Source organism: Myxocyprinus asiaticus, chromosome 35, assembly GCF_019703515.2.
Source record: "Myxocyprinus asiaticus isolate MX2 ecotype Aquarium Trade chromosome 35, UBuf_Myxa_2, whole genome shotgun sequence".
NCBI lineage: Eukaryota > Metazoa > Chordata > Actinopteri > Cypriniformes > Catostomidae > Myxocyprinus > Myxocyprinus asiaticus.
The window spans coordinates 25,563,871-25,585,434 of NC_059378.1; the positions used below are offsets into that span (position 1 = coordinate 25,563,871).

A 21,564-nucleotide genomic window follows, 5' to 3' on the forward strand; every position below is an offset into this window, starting at 1 on the left:
ACCCAACAGATTGGAATTGTAAATGCATTTTATTTCTCTATAAATCACCTTTAGAAACTTATTTACCTTAGTGGTGACCCTGTATGTTGCCATATCAAGATATAAATACACCAAATCAGAAAATTGCTCACAGTGAGGATGAGTTTCTCGACAGACAGGAGACAGATCAAATGTTCTCCACTGCTATCTCTCCCATTAAGCCGGCACCACACTACCTGTCTTGGAATTACTCGATTAGGGTGTCATTCTTAGCCACTGTTGTTTCTGATCTTGCCCTCCTCAGTCAGTGGGCCTGTCAAACTCACTGATTAAGAATAGAGGATAGGTGACACACTAAACAACTTTTCTCAACACTTTTCTCTCGTGCACTATTTTTGCAGCCGATCAACCTGAAGCTCACTGAAATATGAGCAAGAGCACTGCGCAAACATAACCATTAACAATCAGTGTTTCACGGCAGCGGTTGCAATTTGTGCCTTATTTGCGGATGCACTTAAAGAAGGAGAAGAAGCGGCGAAAGGTTTGGGCGAGACCACATTTGTCAGGTCGCGTACAATATGGCTTGGCAATTGTCCAGCGGGAATTGGAGTTAAGGAAGCACTTATAACAAATACTTATATATTTGTAGGCTAAAAAAAAAAAAAAAAAAACAGTGACCTGGGTTCTTGTCGGTGGCCAGATGTGAGTTATGAGTCATCTGTTTCGCCTGTCCTTCGAGGGCCGCCTGTGGAATTTCGTGTGTCTGGGTAGGCGAGGGTAAGTATAGGAACTGATAAGAGCTTTAGAACAAAGACAGCGCTTGTCTTGCAACCAATAAAAGGTTGTGTTGGTGTGCTGTTTTTTTTCTCTGTGCTTAATAAAGACAATATGCCATGGTTACTTTGATTTAAGTCTTTATTTCTTACTTCAGTTCGTGGTGTCAGATAAAATGATAAAGTACTCAGAGAACCAGGATGGGGTTACTGTGGAAAAATAGGACCCAGGAACCACTGGAATTTAGGGACATTCCCACCTATCTCCTCCGCGAACTGGAGGAGAAACTGGAGACGAAAAGATTGAACTGTCTCCCTGTGGACAAACTGAAGATCAAATGGGAAGAAGAGGAGAAAAGTAAGAGGCATCTCTACCGAGGAATGATCTTGACTGTTCTTGAACTACAACAAATTAAAACACTGAAGGTGTCAGAAGTAGGACCCAGGAACCACCGGAATGTAGGGACATTCCCACCTATCTCCGCGAACTGGAGGAGAAACTGGAGACGAAAAGATTGAACTGTCTCCCTGTGGACAAACTGAAGATCAAATGGGAAGAAGAGGAGAAAAGTAAGAGGCATCTCTACCGAGGAATGATCTTGACTGTTCTTGAACTACAACAAATTAAAACACTAAAGGTGTCAGAAGTAGGACCCAGGAACCACCGGAATGTAGGGACATTCCCACCTATCTCCTCCGTGAACTGGAGGAGAAACTGGAGACGAAAAGATTGAACTGTCTCCCTGTGGACAAACTGCAGATCAAATGGGAAGAAGAGGAGAAAAGTAAGAGGCATCTCTACCGAGGAATGATCTTGACTGTTCTTGAACTACAACAAATTAAAACACTGAAGGTGTCAGAAGTAGGACCCAGGAACCACCGGAATGTAGGGACATTCCCACCTATCTCCTCCGCGAACTGGAGGAGAAACTGGAGACGAAAAGATTGAATTGTCTCCCTGTGGACAAACTGAAGATCAAATGGGAAGAAGAGGAGAAAAGTAAGAGGTACCCCTACCGAGGAATGATCTTGACTGTTCTTAAAATACAACAAATTAAAACACATAAGGTGTCAGTAACTTTTGCTCGCCACTCGGCCCCCGCATTTCAACCACCAGTGCGGGCCTCAAAGAGCACAGCTCCCTCCCTATACAAAGAATGGAACCCCCGTTGTGAATTGGAATTGAGGGTGAATTTGACAATGATGGTGCAATCGTGGAGCTAGAATGAAAATGGTGCCTGTGGCGCAAAAGGAGATTGTGGATGACGGAGTCTACCTTTTAACATGACCCAACTATATTTCTCCAACCGCCATCAACTCCTGAAGTCCAGTCACCGCTTAAAATGTGGCACGGCTACACCGAATTCTGGACCAAGATGAATAATATCTCCCACACCATTCTCCCAACTTCAGCTGTGAAAATAGGGGGGTCATATCTCATCAGGCCTTAATATCAACAGTGCATTACTGATACTCTTCGCTCATGCATGTGTTATTCAACCTTCCCTTGCATGGCGCAAATGTTGCTTTAGCGCTTTAATGTTGCATTTTTCGGCACATGCCGCGAGTGAGAAAACGCGCTGCTTGATTCCTTTCTCTTGCGGTGCGTGCTGAAAATGTCCTCTTGGTTGTTTTTACACTTTAGTCCACTTTAAACCTCTATGTACCTACAACTTTGTTGTGTCACATGTGAGTGAAAAAACAAAAATCAGATTTGGGCCACATCAGATTTATTGTTCCAGGCGAATGGACATTTTCAAGTTCAGGAAGTAATCATCTCAACTGTCTACACCGGGCGCGTCCGTTCACGCCACGCGCAGCAACAGCTTGAGGCTGTCTGCAGTGGACGCGTCAAAGCGAACGTTCTAAGGCGGTCCATTTTTCTTGCTGGCAGGAGCGCTAGCTCGTGCAGCGCCAAACAGACGGGGCATCCGTTTATTGTCGGTGCGACGCGCTTCAACTGACGCTTCAGTGTAGACAGCATCATTGATTGTAATGGGGTTCGCGACGCAACGTGACACAGGTGAGTCATGTCATAACCGTCACCGGACCACGTTGGCATGTTAATTTCTCTCATTAAAAATGTATAGGATGAGAAAGCAGTAAATGGCTATTGTACGACTACATTTTCCACATTATTATTTATTTATTTTTTTACCCAAAATTTTCAAAGAAATGGCAGCTGTTTAAGTGGTTATTCTGTGAGTGGATGTCGTGTTTTAGGACAATATATTAGCCTTACGTTTGTCATAGGCCTCTTTCTATCCTAGCTAATTGTTTTTTAATCATAACTGTTATTGGCTAACTTTCTTGAGTGAACAGCTGTAATTTTTTTGTATTAGGCCAATATCTAATGCAAGTCGCAAAACATGCACAAGGTCTCTAACCATTTTATTTTTAGACTTGCTTTCCTTTTATTTTCAGTCCTGGCTGTTTGCCTATAATATGTTGGGTAATTTCTACTGGGTGAATTTTGTTTAGAATAGGTTATTAGGTTTGTTATTATTGGTTCTCCTGGCCTCTTGTGCTTTAATTGACACTTTTTCACAATTACATGTGGCACCGATTATCATAAACATAATATTTTGATTATGCAGATTATGCCATATTTTAGTTGACTCTGCAGTGTTTAAAGTTGTTACAGTGCTCGTTTAACATCAATGACTGCTACATGATGGTGGCCTTCAAAGTCTCTTAACTCACTGCAGATTGTGACTAAATGTTTTGCAGCAGATATGACCGACATGATGGCGAAGGATCCATGTGCTGATGGTTTATTTATAGGTAAGTTAAAGTAACACAATCACTGAGAGAATAAAAAGTAATAATTGAAAACTAGGCAAAGGTCAAAGTCCAGAGACTCTGTTCAGCCAGACAAACCCAATACTAGAGACAAAAATACTAGAAACAACAACCAAAATAGAATAATCAACATTAGCAGAATCATGGACACTCAGAATTTAAGACTGGCTGCAAGACATTGCAAAGTAACAATGTTATGATGGCCTAACTCTACAGGAAATAAATCATGCACAGGTCAGAATAATGTGTAAACACCATTCTAATTCTTCAGTGAATATTCCCTCTGCTGGTGTAAAGATGGGCCTGCAGGCCCAAATGTTACTTACGGAGAGGACTTGCTACAAATGCCAACTTAGTCAAACTTGGTTAGTTATTAAGTGGATCGTTCTTAGGAAACTGTGAATTTGTGTGTGTCCATATGACTTTCTAATGATAATACGAATAATCAGCATATCAGCCATTTGCAATTCACTATTTATCACCATTACCTTTAATGGATTAAATAGAGTAAAACAATACCCCAAAATTAATGTACAATACATAATTTTGCATAATTAAAGCAATGAACAATTATTGGGAGAAAAGTGCCCTCCAAGTTTATTTAAAACATGTATGAAATACAAAGCACATAGGAATTTAACAGTTGTAAATGCTTTGTATGTCTCTATAAATCACATTTTGCAAAAATCTTTTCTTCAGCTGTCTATCTTTATTATTATTTATAAAATATTCAAACATCTTAGGTGAGATTTATCCTGTAAACTGAACGTCTGTTCCAATCAACAAGTAGTCCTGTGCAGAAACAGAAACAGTTCAATACAGCATGATAACAAAAACAACAAACCTTTTTCTATTTCAATATTTCTTAATTTATCAGACGCTCATATATGACAATATACTAAATGTATATGTATATATATAAAGTACTGTATCACACTGCTAGAAATATGAGCTTATACCTTCAAAACCTGAAGTTGAGTGTTTATAAGCTGCATCTTCCCAATGGCAGGAAGTGGATAACCTTCCTCTAATCTAGCTGAAATTCATGAGTAAATGGCATTTTCATGTTATAAAATGTAATATTCACCTAAAGTAATAATTCATCCAAAAAACAAAGCAAAAACCTACTGTGGTGAACTACTTTAAAAGCTACAGAAAAAACTGTACTACTCCATTACAGATAATAATAATAAATAAATAAATAAAAACATCTCACCATTAACCTTGGGAATCACAGCAACTTTCAAGACCATTGTGAAGATATTGTCAAGAGATGTGACCTGTTGGTTAGAATTACTCAAACTGAGATTTTGAGTGATTGCTTTTAGATAAGTTTTTAACACACTTTTCGTAAGTATTACTTCTTACCTTGAATGGTCCCACGTAGCTTTTTGCTAAGCTCATGTCAATTCTGTTAAAGAGAAGTAACAGTTAGTATCAACATTGTGGTTTAAGATAAGAAACTTCAATCAGTTGAACATGGATACACAGTTGCACATCTCACTTGTTAAGGGTTACAGCTCCTGCTAGTTTGAGTTCAGTCACATATATGCGAGCACTGACACTGCCCTCCTATTGATTGAAAGGAGTTAAAAACACACACGTACACACATAATATACACCTTATATAAACTCTCAACTCTCCCTCCTTAGTTACGCACCAGATTAAGGACAAAGAGAGAAGACAGAGTGTTGTTGGGCTGGATAGCATAAGCTGTCACTGTACTGCTGGCTTGAACAGTAACGTTGTTGGATTCAAATGTAAGGGTGGGCTCCTTCACTGTCTTAACCAGCAGCTTCATCATCAGACCAGGATACATTTTTGCAATCTGAAATAAATAAATAAATAAATCATTGATTTAGTGCCTGTTGTGCTTTGAATTTAATTACTAGACATGACTATTTATATTCATACTTGTGGAATGAAAACTCCAAATGTCCTTGTGTTTAGATGAATTGGAGAACCAGAGGGAATCTGCAAAAAAAAAAAAAAAAAGTTACTGTTGCTCACTATAATTTTCTCTCTAAGTCAATCTCTATTCCACGTGTTACCCCTTTAATTAAACAATGGGCCCTTTGTATTAAACACACACCTATATTTGGTTTTAAAATCTTACAGAGACGCTTACAGACAATAGCATTTGCTGCAGTGAGTTGCATTGGACTGCAGATCCATTCAGTCTGTGACAAATGTGTCATGTAAGAACAAAATGCCACCAAAGACTAGCCAGGATGAAGTTGTGATGCCTCGCCTTCCTCCTGAGCTAGACCAAGAATCCGAGGAAGTTTCTGAAAAGGCCCAGGAAGCAGTGGCAGCACCAAGCCTTCCAGACACATTCGCAACAAGCGCACATTCGCAACCTCCCGACAATGTGTAGGCCATTCACAGCAACTGTCCACCAACATGCTGGTGAGATCATTTTTCAGCCTGGTGGAGTGGTATCGCATATTTTTTTGCAAATGCCTTGGAAGCTCTCAGTTCTGAGGTCCTCTTGGGCAAACAGATGAAAATATTGTGGTCCCAGAAGACCCAGGCTGAACAAAATGCCAGATTTAAAAACGAGAAAAAGGACATGACCCACATGGTAACCATCACTAAGCACTTTATAAGCTATCAAATCATTAGCTGACAATGTCGTCTTGTGCCCTTTGTTGCATAAACAGGGTGCGAGTATGTATGTATGTGTAACAATTACAGGAAGAAGTCAAGAGAGCAGGATCTAAATGCAGCTCATATTTAATAACAAAACGAGTCCAGATACAGAACTTTAAAAACACAGGAACAAAACCGAAACGTGGGAACAGAACAAACATTACATCCATAAGGGTTAACAGGAATAACAACTGACAAAGTAACTTAACTCCTAGCGACCTCTGGTGGCCTCTAGGGCAAAAATCTCAGGTGTTACAATATGTCTCTAATTTGGCCTACACCTTTTGACACTGAGCAGTTTCGCAAACTGTTCTTTTGATATGGTAAAATCACCAGTGCCAAGGTAAGATTGTTGTTTTTAAAGGGATTGGTTAGCAATGATCGGCAAACAAATGAAAAAAGACCAATATTTGAAAAGACAAGCTGCATGACACAAAAAATAAATAAAAATATGACTCTTCTATGTTCAGATAATGAAGGAGAATGGGCGGAGCAGGGGCTTCAGCTTTGTGGCCTTGTCAACTGCTAAAGCTGCCAATAAGGCGGCCTTGTCCAAGATGAATGGCCGTGTTGTCACCAACAGGCCATTGAAAATCGCTCCGTCCCGGCGTATGGAGGGAAAACTAAAACTGAAGCCCACGAAAGCAGCTCTGAAAAATCAGCGCCTGTCCTGCGTACCAGACAGCCTGCTCCCCACTCCGACTTGGCCACTGTCCCACAGGTCAGATTACATTTAAATGGAAATTTAAATGACAGCTGTTGAGTGTTTACTAATTTGCTTTAATCTATTGGTCTTAGTTGCAAAGTTAGTGATATTTCTGTGCCCAGATAACTGAAGCCGTACTTGAGTCCGGTGAAGCCATTGAGGCTACCAAGACATCAGTGCTTAAATCCCATAAAGCCATTGAGACTGCTGAGACATAACACCACTGATGTGCCAGCCTCTAATGGCCTAGATAATGAAGAACCTTCTAAAGGTTTCCATGATTTGAAATTCTTGATTTCATCTTGAATTTCTTGATTTTTTAACTCAAACTTTAACATCTGTGTGCCAAAATCACACCAACAAACTCACCATGTCATCAGTGATGTTTAGGCTGAGTGCCCCAGCATTGTGGTAAACAAAACCTGCTGAGTTGGCCGTGAAGGCAGATAATCCAATGTACAGCATGTTAGTGTCCTGGGAAGGCATTGAGAATGGTGTGGGGGAGAATGGGGGTTCTTTGTGTTGTCCGATGTTGTAAAATTCACCCTGTAAATTGTGAAAAATTGACCCAACTTCAGCTGTCAAAATAGCTTTGTTTTCATGGAGAATCTGTCCAATGTTTTATAGTATAGTATGACATGTTGGAAGTAAGGTACAGTATGTTGCTTGTGGACCCATTTTATACTATTAGGTGTCTTTAACTACTATGTACTTCAACATTTGATTCAATGTATTTATTATGTATATACATATTGTTGCATTGTACTTACATTTAAATTACCTGCATTTAATTACTTTTGTAGTTACACTGTTAACCTTACCCCTAACCCTACCCTTACCCTAATCCCTAACCCTAATCTACCCATACCTCAACCTCAGTAGCAGCAAATGTGAATGCTGTGAGAATTTTGCTGACCAATATGTAGTTACACAATAAATACATTGTACTGTATGTATTTTAATGTTAGTACATAGTAGTTAAAGACACCTAATTTAAGTGGGACCTTGGTTGTTTTATAATGCCTTATATTCAGGGTTGGGGAGTAATGGAATACATGTAATGGGATTACATATTTAAAATACAAAATATAAGTAACTATTCCACTACAGTTACAATTGAAATAATTGGTAATTATAATACAGTTACATTCAAAAAGTATTTTGATTACTGAAGAGCTTGCATTTTATTGTCATTTGTTTCATTTAATATTTAGTCCTTTCAGATGGAAAAATGTATACATAATTTCTTATGATGTGTTACATTCATACGAGCAGACAGAGAAGTAAGTTTGAAGTAAGTTTGGAGCAGAAGAAATAAAAATAAACCTTGCGTAAATTGTCAGCTTTACGCTAAGCTAAAATGCTATTTCTAGCCATTTTACATGCACAAGTTACCAGGCATGATCATATTTTTTTTATCAAGAAAATTCACATTGGATCATAATTTCTTTTTTTATAGTAAGACCTTTGATATTAGGGCAAAAATCGTATTCTTGATAATAATTGTTGTATTGTTTTCCTGTAAAAATATCTAAAAATCCTTAAAACAAGATTAGTTTGATTCATCTTGTTTTAGAAGCAAATAAGATATTTAGGTTTTTAAGAGAATGTATTTTTAACGTGTATTTTGTCTTACTGTACTGGCAAGAAGTCTTGAGTTTTTATAGTCAAAACAAGTGACAAAATCTACCAGTGCTGAAGAAGTAATCCAAAGTGTTTAGAATACGTTACTGACCTTGAATAATCTAACGGAATACGTTACAAATTACATTTTACAGCATATATTCTGTAATCTGTAGTGGAATACATTTCAAAAGTAACCCTCTCAACCGTGGTTATATTACCTTTAAACCCAAGTCAATGGAGGTATTAGAAATGACTGGAGATGCCACCATGGAGTATTCAATCTCAGCATAATTGTCTACTTTGGCTAAAACTGAAGAGCACCAACAAAAGAAAAATAATTTGGCTGTGAACATAAAACCGTATTGAAACATTTGGATTTTCATAGCAATCTGAGTCATTGATTGATGATGATTAATCACTGCACCATTTAAAGTTTTCAGGTGGGGGTTCATATCAGCAATGGAATCCTCCACCAGGGGGCAGATCTGAAACAGCAGATAGTTAGATTTGAAACTCTGGTATGTTCTTATATTGTCCTTCTCTTCCTGTTCAACAGTGGATAGTCACATTCACATCCTCACCTGTTTCTGCAGAGCATTGTGTAGGGCCTTTTTAATGAAGGAACTGAAGAGGTTATACAACCAGCTGGAGATAAAATAGTGCGTTTAATTTCAAAGTTTATTCTCAAAAACAATATAACACAATCATGAGCTTTAAAACTGGGTTAAAATTGGTTCAAGCTTTTGTCACAGAAACTTTCCGTAATATGGTTTGTTTGATTTTTTTTTTAAGCAATAAAGACAAAAATATTAAATAAAAAAGAAACAAATAAATAAAAAAAATGTTCTGAGGAAAGAGAGAAATTAACTATTATCCAACTATTATAAAAATTTTATTGAACTATTAAAGTAAGAAATTACTATTCATGTCCCCCCACCCCCATAAAGGGAACGTTCCAATAAATAAAATAAAAATCGTCAAATTTTAGTGCTAATTACGGTCCTCAAACTGAACCATTCAACCCTGTTACCAAGGTTATTGACAAATAAAGATGTGGGTGAGCACAGACACTTTTGGTACTGGAAATCTTCCTCTTTTAAAATGTAAATGTTTTTAAATCTTATTACAAAAATGTAACATTCCTTAAAATTGAGACACCTAAGAAGTAACATTATTTTGACCCTTTCTACAGCATGGTGAGAAGACAAGTCTCATTCCATTTGTGTTTATTCCAATTTCATAATTTTTTTAATATTGTTGTGCTGACTGCATTCGCAAAGCTCAAAATGCAAATATGCTATCCAAGTAAGAAAAAATTATCAAGCAAATATTGTCTTTAATTTATGGGAAATTTAAGTTTATTAATAAATATAAATTAAAATTTGTCTGAAACTAGCTAGCCCAAGTGATAGCTTAATTGCAACCCTGTTGCCCATTTTGGTGTATTTTTTTATTTATTTTTTTCTCCCCTTTTTCTCCCAATTTGCTCTAAGTCCTCATGATGGCATAGTGACTCGCCTCTATCCAGGTGGCAGAGGATGAATCTCAGCTGCCTCCGCGTCTGAGACCATCAACCCGCGCATCTTATCACGTGGCTCGTTGAGCGCGTTACCACAGAGACATAGCACGTGTGGAGGCCCACACCATCCACCGTGGCATCTACGCACGACTCACCACGCACCTCACCAAGAGCGAACCCCATTATAGCGATCACGAGGAGGTTACCCCGTGTGACTCTACCCTCCCTAGCAACCAGGCCAATTTAGTTGCTTAGGAGACCTGGCTGGAGTCACTCAGCATGCCCTGGGATTCGAACTAGCGAACTCCAGGGGTGGTAGCCAGCGTTTTTACCAATGAGCTACCCAGGCCCTGGTGTATTTATTTTTTTAATTTTAGAATTAATTGATGCCAATGTACAGTCAGCTGATTGTTATAGCAAAATAAACCCTGACAGTGTGATTGCGGAGGGGACTTGTATGACCCTAAAGGGGTTTATTTTGCGATAAAAACCATCTCACTGTACATTATACCGATTATTACATGGTTACTAACCAAATAAATAAATAAATGGACATTAAATATTTATTTGTGTTGAAATTGTTATTGTGTGAGAAGAAAGAAATCGCTGAACAGCTGAATTCCAACTCCGGTTTGCGCCGGAGTTCTGTTGGTGTTTATTTTGCGAAAATGACCACTTGTCTGCCATTATCCAGCTTATTACAAGACTTCTTGCCAAATAATAAGTAAATGGACATGAACAGATGCACAGGTAGCTGTAATAACCTGCCGGGCATTATTGCCTGCCACACCTCAACCAGTGCCTTCAGCCCAGCTGCAGGGTCATCAGCCGGGAGCCACCTATCTTCAATGTTTTGCCCCATTAATCCCGGAACATCTCCTGGTGGTGGGGCAGCCATCAGGGACATATCCCTGTCACCCCCCGCAGCTGGACACCAGATTTCCTCCGACATCTCTCATCCTTGCCTTCTCATCCAGACATCCTTCCTTCACGAATTACTTGCAACCAGGGCTCTGTATGTCATAATACCTCAACACGGCCATACGCACCAGCCCGTTGGCCAACTGGCACCGAGATGTGTACTCAGTGCCCTACTGGCACTGTATCTCTCGTTAACTCAATGCCACCGGTTCCATAGGACATACTACCTCAGCACAAGCCCTCACCACATAGCACCCAGGCTCCCTATTCCTCAGTTTCCTACTTTTAATCCCCCCACTTTTTGTCTTTCCTTCTTAACCATAGCCAGAAACTCCCTTTCTCAACTTCCTCTGCCAGTTCATTCAAAGACTTTTTTGAAGCTGCTCCTATGATGCCAATGTCTCTAAATAGGTGCTGCATTGATGTTCCCATAAATCCTTGGCAACCAACCTCCACAGGGTAGGTGGCTGTCCTCCATCCATTTTCCCTGCACTCTGTGGCCAGATCAGCATATTTTAGCTTCTTCCTCTCATAGGCTGTCTCCAGACCCTCTTCCCATGGAATAGTAAGCTCAATCATTGCTATTTTCTTTGCTGAAGTTGACCACAACATTACATCCGGCCTCAAGGAGGTAATGGCAACCTCGGTAGGAAATTTTAGCTGCTGGCCAAGGTCGATCATCATTGACCAATTACTTTCAGGTGCCAAGATTGATCTGGTTTCCCTCCGTGGTGTGCCTTGTGCGGCACCTCCCTTTTTAACATAATTAACACCCTAGGGAGCATGGTTACCTTTGTTTGCCTTCACTCTATGCACTTCTAGGATCTCTGCCAGCTTCAGCAGGACCTGATCATGCCGCCACCTGTACCGTCCTTGTGCCAGGGCTGTCTTGCACCCAACCAGTATGTGCTGCAAGTTTGCTCTTGGGGCCTTACAGAGGGGGCAACTCTCCTCTTTGCCATACTACAGAGACAAATTTCCAGGGCTTGTAGGGTATCATAGGTGGATCTTAATAGAAAACTTAGCCTGGCCTGGGGCACCTTTCATGGGTCAGCCCATCCTAACATTCTATCAGATGTCCCATCCCATATGGTGGTCCACCCTTGCTGCTGCTGGCTGACTGCCCTTACCTTATACTCTTCCTTTTCCATCCTAGTTACTTCTGTAACTACCAATGCTTTCCTCTTTTTTCGGGAGTTTTCTAACCACAGTTTGGGAGCCACCCCACATCCAAGGCCTGTTCTTCCTGACTGTTCTTCCAACAATCTCGTGATGCTTCAGTCTTGAAACCGCCTGGTTTACAATCACCTCTGCCTTCCAAGTTCTGCCTGTTCGGACTTGGACTTGACCTGCCCTCACTGCCTGGTCTGTTGATTCCCATAGCTCCAAAGCAAGCCTGGTATTTTCCTGCTTGTAGCCCAGAGTGAGTGATTTTAGAGGCAGTTGTAAAATATTTCTTCCAAACAATGCTACATCTGACAGATAATGTGGCAGGCCTAGCCACTTTCTGATATAACTGTTGGCCTTGGCGTCCATCCTTGCCACTGCCGCTGCAGAAATCTCACACATTTTTAGCGGCCACATCAGGTGATGGTAGAGCGTAAATTGGTAACACCAAACCTTGAATTTGCCTGGGAGTTGACAATTGTCTGTCTTATCCAGGCCCTCTTTCAGTTGCTTCAGGTCCAACTCTGCCATGTGTTTGTCTGAAAGATCTGCTGTGTACTTCAAATAGGCTGCTCTGCCACAACTGGGATTCTTTCCCCCTCCACCTCAAATGAAATACGATCGTCTCTCACCCCCTTTCTAAACAGAAAGACTACATGATTTTGTTGGCTTAATCTTCATTCTGGCCCATGCCAGTAGCTCTTCCAGCCTTTTCAAGAGCCGGTTTGTACATGCAGTAGTCTGGAGGATGCTTGTGACATCATCCATTTAACTGCGCAGAGCTGGCAATCTCACCCCAGATTGTGCATGGATTCCTCTGACCATTTGTCTTGCACCAATTAGGATGATCTCGAATGCAGCTGTGAACAGGATGGGAGAGATTGAACATCCCATCGTTATTCCTTTTTCCAATTGCTGCCATCGAATTGTGTAGTCCTGTATTGCATGACATATCTTCAAGTTCCCATAGTAGCTGTCTACCAAGCTCCTAATGCACTCTGGTACATGGAAAAACTCCAGTGCATAGTTAACAAGCTGTTGTGGAACTGATCCATAGGCATTTGCCAAGTCTAGCCAGACTACGTGAATGTCTTTCTTATCTCTCTTGGCAGAATGGATCTGATCCCATATTACTGACGCATGTTCCACGCACAAAGGAAAACCTGGTAGGCCTGCCTTCTGGCAGCTTGTGTCTATGTATCCATTCTTCATGAGGTAGTCAGACATCCTCCTTACTACCACCGAAAAGAAAAGCTTTCCCTCCACGTTCAATAGAGCAATGCTCCTAAACTGACTAATGTTGGTGGATCCCTGCTCTTTGGGTATGAAAATGGCCACTGCCCTTCGCCACTCCACAGGTATGACCTGCTTCTTCCAGGCAACCCTCAACAGTCTCCACAACATTTTGAGAACCATGGGGCACTTCTTACAGCTTGTATGGGATCCCATTCGGGCCTGGGGCTGATGTTGCCCTGGCTTTTTCTACCACCTGCCTCACCTCACTCAGACGGATCTCCATCAAATTCCACTACTGGCTCTACTGGCCATGGGACACATCCAGGGGAGCCAAGCAGGTTGTCTTTGTAGAGGTCACCAAGTTGCCGTTCCATGTGGTCTTCTAGTTATTTTTTTGCCATCACCAGCTTCCCACTCCTCTTTTCTTCCAGCAGGCTTCTGGGAAACTTAAAAGGATCCTTGATGAATTTCACCCTTTCATGCTCCCTCTTCCTTGTCCACTGTCGGATTCTCTCTGCCCTCCTCACGACCGCTAATTTATCCCTTATGCCATCCCACAATACCTTCAAGCCCTCCTTCTCCTGCTCCTCTGCCTTCCTGCAAGCCTTACAAAGCTGCTATCTTGAAATATTGATTTGCTTTGAAATTATGTTATGTGAGAAGAAAGAAATCGCTTTACAGCTGATTTGAACTTCTGGTGTTGATTATTTTGCAAATATGACTGTCTGACTGCTCATTATCCAGAATATTACAAGACTGCTTGCCAAATAAATAAATACATGGACATGAAACACTGATATGAGTTGAAATGATTTTATTAGCTTACTTGTAGAGATTGTAGAGTGATACGAGATGTAGGAAAGATGACTCCCAATACACGGATGACCGGTCTAATATGTCTTAATCACCGGATGTGCTGTTGTTACTCAGAAATATCAGACCGCTATATGGTGCCATTGACCAATCAGAATCAAGTATTCCAAAATCCCGTGTAATAAAAATATTTTGTTTGTTTAATGTTTATTGCTGGAAAAATACAAAATCACAGAAATTAGGGTTTAAAACTGTATATTGTAGATTGCAAACCCCATAGCAAATGAATGCAAAATAAAACGGATTATATTACATTTACTTTGACCTCCTCAGATTGATGATACACGTTTTCTGATGGTAAAGCACCTCATTTGAATTACTAAAGGATGGGCAAGGAGGAGGCGGGCACCGGCAAAACAGTCAACATAACTTTAATGACATAAACAAACTTAAAGAAACATAAATACACGGACACACAAACAGACACACACACACACACACAGCGGCCACGTGTGTCTCTTGCTCTCTCTCAAACTGGCGTCCCTGTCTCCTCTTTATCCCTCTCCCGGCTGATTGGGCTGATTCAGCGCCAGGCCGGCCACGCCCTCCTCCTCGTCACAATAAATAAATGATCATTTTTTACCCTATTCCTGGAAAGTGCAAGTAATATTTCTTGAAAAGAATGTTATTGGGGAACAGCACCTTCTGCATTGAAATATTTCCCTTGAAACGCCCTCCGCATTTCATGAAAGCATCAAAAGAAAATTTTCATTTTATACATGTTTAATTTTTGAAGCAAATGTAATATGGTGATTGTGCATTCAACTCCTAAATCAGCCCAGTGGGTTTGTCACTATTTGTGATGTTGGATAGATGAACAGTATTACCTGGCCCCACCATGAAACTTGATGCTGACTTTCCCCACAGTTGCTGCACAGTTGGTCATGCTGACTGATGGGCGGCCAGTGTCATCACTCATGACTGCAATAGTGGTGCTAATGGTCAGTTCACTCACAGCCAGATCAAATGATCCACTGTCTTTTCTGTGTAGTAACAAAGAGATCAGATTTGTTATTTAACATATTACCTGTACATTATTCCTAAATGGATCTCAAATGGGTCTTCAGATTCATTTAACGTTTGGACACTCTACTTACATGATCCTGAGGTATTTGACTCTCCAGTTGCCATGCAGATTGATGAAGGCATTGTTAATTGAAAGACTGATTCCAGTGCCAGAAACTAACCCCAGTGCTGATTGGGGTAGTCCTAGGTTTACAATCTGCATCCTTTCAGGTATAAACATACAGAGAAATCATAATCTTGTATGACAAATGTTAAATTTATGCATATACAGAAGGGTCATTCTACAAAAAGGGTGCCTGTTTGTACTTCTTCTTAACGTGTTAGTAACTGTAACATTGAATAGCTGATGCTAACTTTATACTGTATGTTATTTTAGAAATTTTTTGAACCACAAAAATCTAGCAAATTTTTATCTTTCTTCATGAGGATGCAGTTTTTGGCCTGTTCCCAAAGACATGGGGCCTTGTTTTCAAATTGTTGCTATATAAGGTACATGTAAAATAATGTACTATTCCACATGGAAATACATTGTAGGGAGTAGTAGAACCATAAACTACAAGGAACATTCATCTTACCCTGTAAAACTATACTGGACTTTTCCAATAGGATGCACGGTTTCTGTGCCACTTATGTCTGGCAATTTGATGGTTCTGAGCTTCTGCTGGATTGAGGCAATTCCAATCTGTCGACCTGCATTCAGAACAAACTCAAAGTAAGTGTTCTGTTACCAGGCATGATAAAAAATGTTTTTTTTTTTTGTTGATGAATTCTATCAAGAAAATCCACGTCAGATCATATTTCTCTCTCTCTCTCTCTCTCTCTCTCTCTCTAGTAAGACCTTTGATATTAGGGCACAGATGTACTGCATAAAATAAATAAATAAATAATAATAATAATAATAATAATAAATTAAGGAGAATTATTGTATTGTTTTCCAGTAAAATATATTTAAAGGAATATTCTGGGTTCAATACAAGTTAAGCTCAATCGACAATAATTGTGGCATAATGATGATTACCACAAAAACTAATTTCGACTCATCTGTCCTTTTCTTTATAAGGAACAAAAATCAAAGTTACATTGAGGCACTTACAATGGAAGAGCATGGAGGCAATTTTTGGAGGGTTTAAAAGTAGAAATGTAAATATTTTAATTTTATAAATGCACTTAAATTAATTCTTCTGTTAAAACTCATGTATTATTTGAGCTGACAAGTTGTTTAATTAATAATTTTTAGAGTAATTTTAGGGTTTGTTGACATTACATCGTCATGACAACAAAGTTGTAAAATTGGATATAACATCATAAAGAAAAGGTTAGTAAACGATTTTATCACACTAAAATCATGTAACACACATTGTTTACGTCTTGTCTTAAATAGTGAATATTTTCACATTTACGGATTGACCTCCATTCACTTCCATTGCAAGTGCTTCACTGGAACCCAGATTAGTGCTTTTTTTTTTTTTTTTTTTTTTAAAGAAAAGGAGGGGCAAGTCAAAATACATTCTTGTGGTAATCAATATAATGCCACACATGCTGTTGATTAAGCTTAACTTGTATTGAACCGCAGATATTCCTTAAAAAAAATCATTAAAACAAGATACATTTACTTGAGAAGTAACTCTGCAGTGAATGTATTATTAATATAAGTGTATTTTGTCTTACTGTACTGGCAGATTTTTTCACTTGTTATTCACTAATGTTCATAATCAGAACAAGTGAAGAAATCTGCCAGTGCTGAAGAAGTAATCCAAAGAATTTAGATTACATTACCAACCTTGAGTAATCTAACAGCATACGTTACAAATTACATTTTACAGCATGTATTCTCTAATCTGTAGTGGAACACATTTTTAAAGTAACCCTGGATTTGAGAGAAAAAACAAAACAAATAAGTCAAGTCATTTTTATTTGTATAGCGCTTTTCACAACACACATCGTTTCAAAGCAGCTTTACAGAACATTATGCATTAACAGAAAATGAAGTTGTAATATCTATAAAGTCTTAGAGTCATCATTATGTAGTTTGATTAAATAAAATTGTAATTTGTGTAAAAAAAAAAATGTTGTTTTTTTTTTAAATAAATAATAATTGTATTTGGAACCCCAGTGAGCAAGCCTAAGGCGACTGTGGCAAGGAACACAAAACTCCTTAAGATGATGGTTAATTGAGAAAAATAACCTTGGGAGAAACCAGGCTCACTGTGTGGGCCAGTTCCCCTCTGGCTAACAGCATGAATATAATGCCAATATTACTTATTTTTGTGCAGTGCAGTTCATGGTTTAAAATTAGTAAACTAAGTAAGTGTTAAGGGCCAGTGTTTAAACAAAGATTTTGTATGAACTGTAAGATTAATGACTAATGTCTTTGAACTTCATCCTAGATTAACTGCAGAAGTTCAGATAGATGCATTGTCCTTTGTTAGTTGGCTGATGAAGGATTTTGTTTGCAACTTATTGATAGTCTATGTATTCCATTTTAAGAGTGTAGTCCATCATTAGACCAAGGTGATGCAGGCAGAGATCAGTGAGGTGCATCGCAGTTCAACCGGCAGGTCATTTTGGTGAGGTCTATCCTAAATCCAATGTTCAGGCAGTGGCATATGAAGTATCCCATATCTTATGGTTGGAGTTGGCATCAGTTAATCCCCTGAAGTCCATCGTAATAGACTGAAGTGATATCTGGCTGGCACCAGCTGGACATCACTTCACTCTGTAGACTGTACTCTGTACTCATATTTCGAATATGCTTTGTAATTGTGTGCCATGATCTCTTTGTCCATGCACTGTAGTAACATGTGGATTGCACCCTCTGATAGTGTTGTTTATTTGCATGCTCTGTCTGTTTTAGCACCGGTGATACAGTGACACCCGGGACAGAGAGGTGCAGCGACCTTGGTGTGCGCACATATTAAGACTCCTGTGTGGTTGTACAGAGACAGTTCCACCTCTAAAAACTAAATTGTGCCCAAGACAAAAATGACCAAAGCGGCAGTTGCGAGTGGGGTGGCCAATGGGGTGGCCAGGCTTCGGTCCATGGTGGCCACGGCCACCCCTGGCCACCCCCTAGCTCCGCCACTGGCAACGAGCAGCGCTATTTATATCTGAAAAAAAAAAAATTATTATATAGCGATAATCAGAGAAAATCTTCCGATTATCGATGCGTGAATAAGGCATCAATCCCAAGCCTACCTGTTATAATGCTCTGCTCCATCATTTGATGATCAAATAGAGTTTTGTGAATATGACACAATCTATGAGGAACCTTATTTACATACAAAACAGGTGTGTTTGTACTGAAAAGAATGACATATTGACATACGATACTCATGGTGCAATGATATTTTAGCACATTTAGTGCCTGGCTAAATTGGATTACAAGTAGTTAATAAGAAAGATAGATGTTATTTGGTGCTGAAATTCAGCTGTAGTGGATTTGAGTTTTAAATTCCATAGCATCATACTTTCAGATTTATTTAAAATTCCACAGAGATACAAAAGCCTTGTTTTGTTCACACTTACTGTATTCAAGTCCAGTCTGAGTTAGTTTGACTTTAACTCCAGCATTGGTGCCTGTAGCCTCTGGCACTATGGTCAACAGAGCCAGAACACACCAAACGAACAACATTTCCACTTATGCCTATGAGAAACACATGGACATAAGAATAGGCCTCTTTTCTTGTCAGGGTAGAAAGGTCCTGTGATCTGCTCCAGTCTAAGCCAACTGTTGCTAATTTGAAAGCATGTGACACACTTAGTACAACAGTACCAAGTACAGCTCCTGCCCTGAAGAGCTAACTCAGCACTCAAAAATCAGATTTGTATTGTGAAATCACTTGTATTGTGACATCTCCATAGTCAATACATTTGATTACAGATGCAAAAAAAAAACAAAAAAACAAATATACATACATACATATATATATATATATATATATATATATATATATATATATATATATATATATATATATATATGTATATGTAAACACATTTTGTTTTGATATAAATATGATTTACTAATGCTACTCATGTTCATGACACATTCTTTAATTGTTGGGCTGACCCAGTTCAACTGTTTGAGTTATACAACTGGTGGACTTCCCCAAGTGAAAATGAACTTCCTCTTTCATTTATAATGATCCTCTTTCATTGATAGTATGATACAATTTTTTATTATAAAGCAGAACACTGAGTTCACACTTTTAAAATCTATAATAACCCATACTGGTGACTGTACACATTAAAGCTGCAAAGTTAATCGGAAAAAATAAATTAAAAAAATGTGAGATTACAATTACGACTGCTGCAATTATCTAATCTTGAAAAGTTTAAAATACCACATTCCATTTAAATCGACTCCTGTTGAATTAAAATGTTGTTTTTACTATTTGTAATTTTTTTTTCTTTAGCAAAGTAACCAATCACAGAGATGTTTATTGAGTACATAAGCCTATCAGAAATGGTGCGACAAAACTAGAATGCTCCCATTATACTGTAATATAACAATATAACAGCAATGAAGTAATGAGGAAAGAAAGTTCTCAGCTTGTCTTTGATAGTATAGCCTACTTAAATAATATGGCTTGCCTTTGCACAGCACAGAATAAGTATTTTAATGTAAATTCTATGCATCAAAATGAATAGTTGTGATTACAATATCAAGGGAAATGATCGACAATTTTTATCATAATCATGCAGCCCTCGTTCACATTTAACACATACACTACCATTCAAAAGTTTGAACACACTTGATGAATGTATGTTTCTCATGATCCTAAAAACATTTTGATCTAAAGGAAATTATGCCCACATATTCATTTTTCAATTTGTATTACTTTTTTCTCAACTAAAATTGTATTTTATTTTTTAGATGAATCGGACAGTGGAGAAAAAGCAGCCAACAAGTGGCTAGCATACATGAGAACTCCTTCACTGTTGAAAAAACATCCCAGGTGGCACCTCAAGAGAAAATGCAGCAGGGACTGAAATAGTTCAAGCAACAAAAACCAAAAAACGCACAAAATGTTTTTGCAGAACGTAACCAAAAATGCGAACAAAGTCTATTTCAGTTGTTGCGTAGGGAAAACCGTTCTTTATTTTGTTCTAACCAGTTACCATTTGGAAAGGAGGCCTCAGAATGCCAGAACCAGAACAAAAAAATACAGTTTCTGCTGAGAACAAACCGAAATCTGAGAATGAGCTGTAATCTATAAGCAAAGGGTGGCTACTTCAATGAAGCTGAAATATGAGGTAGTTTTGATAGCAAGCAATCCAGTAAGTTAGCTTTTTTCGATTTTCAGTAGGCTACCATAGATTTACAGTACATACTATATAGTGTGAAGCATTTGACATTAGCCTCACTGCTTTTATTGAGGAATAAGGAGATGGTTGAGACAAGCCATACCATGATTTGCTATGTTGCCTTGAAAGAGATGTTTGTGCTGCAGTCATATGAAGCCACATGACTATGAATGAGATAGGTTTATGTTTGATTGAATTAAGGCTGAAAAGAATTAAAGGAATGTATGTTTTTACTTAATGTTTTCTAAATTTCGACAGATCATGAAAAAACAAGGGCAATGTAATAAGGAACCAGAATGTGTAGCTCAGTATAAGTCACTGGTGAATGTAGATATAATAAATGCCACCCATGCGGCTGTCTTTCACAGTGAGTAAGAAATCTGACAGTTTATATCAACACATATCTACTCATGAACCTCAGTATTTATATTATGCAGCACCATAAATACAACATTTCATATATAAATGATGCAATCTAAAGAAAAACAGTATTATCATGGAAAACATAGAAATAGATCAGATCTGTGTCCATCAGAAAATAAATAAATAAATAAAAACATTTCACATGTAAATGGAAACAATGGAGGCAGTCTAGTTTACAATAGGTCAGATATGTATATGCATTTTACCTTGAACATGTGTGAAGTACTAAATGGCATGCCTCTTCCTCTCTGGATGCATGAACTATCTGTATTGTGTTCAACAAGAGGACTGAGTGAAACTGGAAGAAAGACACTTCACTTCACAACACTAATTTACATCAGCAGGAAGAGGCTGCTGGCAAATTCACTTAAAGCTGAAGTGTGTAATTTCTGTGCCACCACTAGTGGCACCAAACAGAATGCAAAAATACAGTGATATGTGTTATAATACTATAGTTCACTAATCAAATAATCAAAAATTATAATCGAATGCATGCTGTAATTAAATCAGAAGAGGGACATACCAAATACTAAGAAATTCTGAAATTTGTGTT

At 38.7% G+C, this 21,564-nt stretch overlaps 1 protein-coding gene across 2 annotated transcripts; it reads right to left on the reverse strand.

Moving 5' to 3' along the window:
- Positions 1 to 4,104: 4,104 nt before the first annotated feature.
- Positions 4,105 to 21,344, reverse strand: LOC127425950 (bactericidal permeability-increasing protein-like). Of its 2 annotated transcripts, XM_051672317.1 has the most exons (16): positions 21,218 to 21,344; positions 18,807 to 18,924; positions 15,857 to 15,971; positions 15,353 to 15,484; positions 15,083 to 15,238; positions 9,121 to 9,184; positions 8,964 to 9,024; positions 8,758 to 8,849; positions 7,283 to 7,459; positions 5,470 to 5,529; positions 5,216 to 5,383; positions 5,059 to 5,126; positions 4,923 to 4,965; positions 4,771 to 4,834; positions 4,514 to 4,590; positions 4,106 to 4,346 (listed from the first exon to the last, which is right to left on the reverse strand). In XM_051672317.1, exons 2-16 carry the CDS (start codon positions 18,910 to 18,912, stop codon positions 4,305 to 4,307), a joined length of 1,425 nt encoding a protein of 474 aa, XP_051528277.1. In that variant the 5' UTR covers positions 18,913 to 18,924; positions 21,218 to 21,344; the 3' UTR covers positions 4,106 to 4,304. The 2 variants fall into 2 exon arrangements, with proteins under 2 accessions (XP_051528278.1, XP_051528277.1); XM_051672318.1 differs by lacking the exon at positions 7,283 to 7,459 and having other exon boundaries at positions 4,105 to 4,346.
- Positions 21,345 to 21,564: the final 220 nt, after the last annotated feature.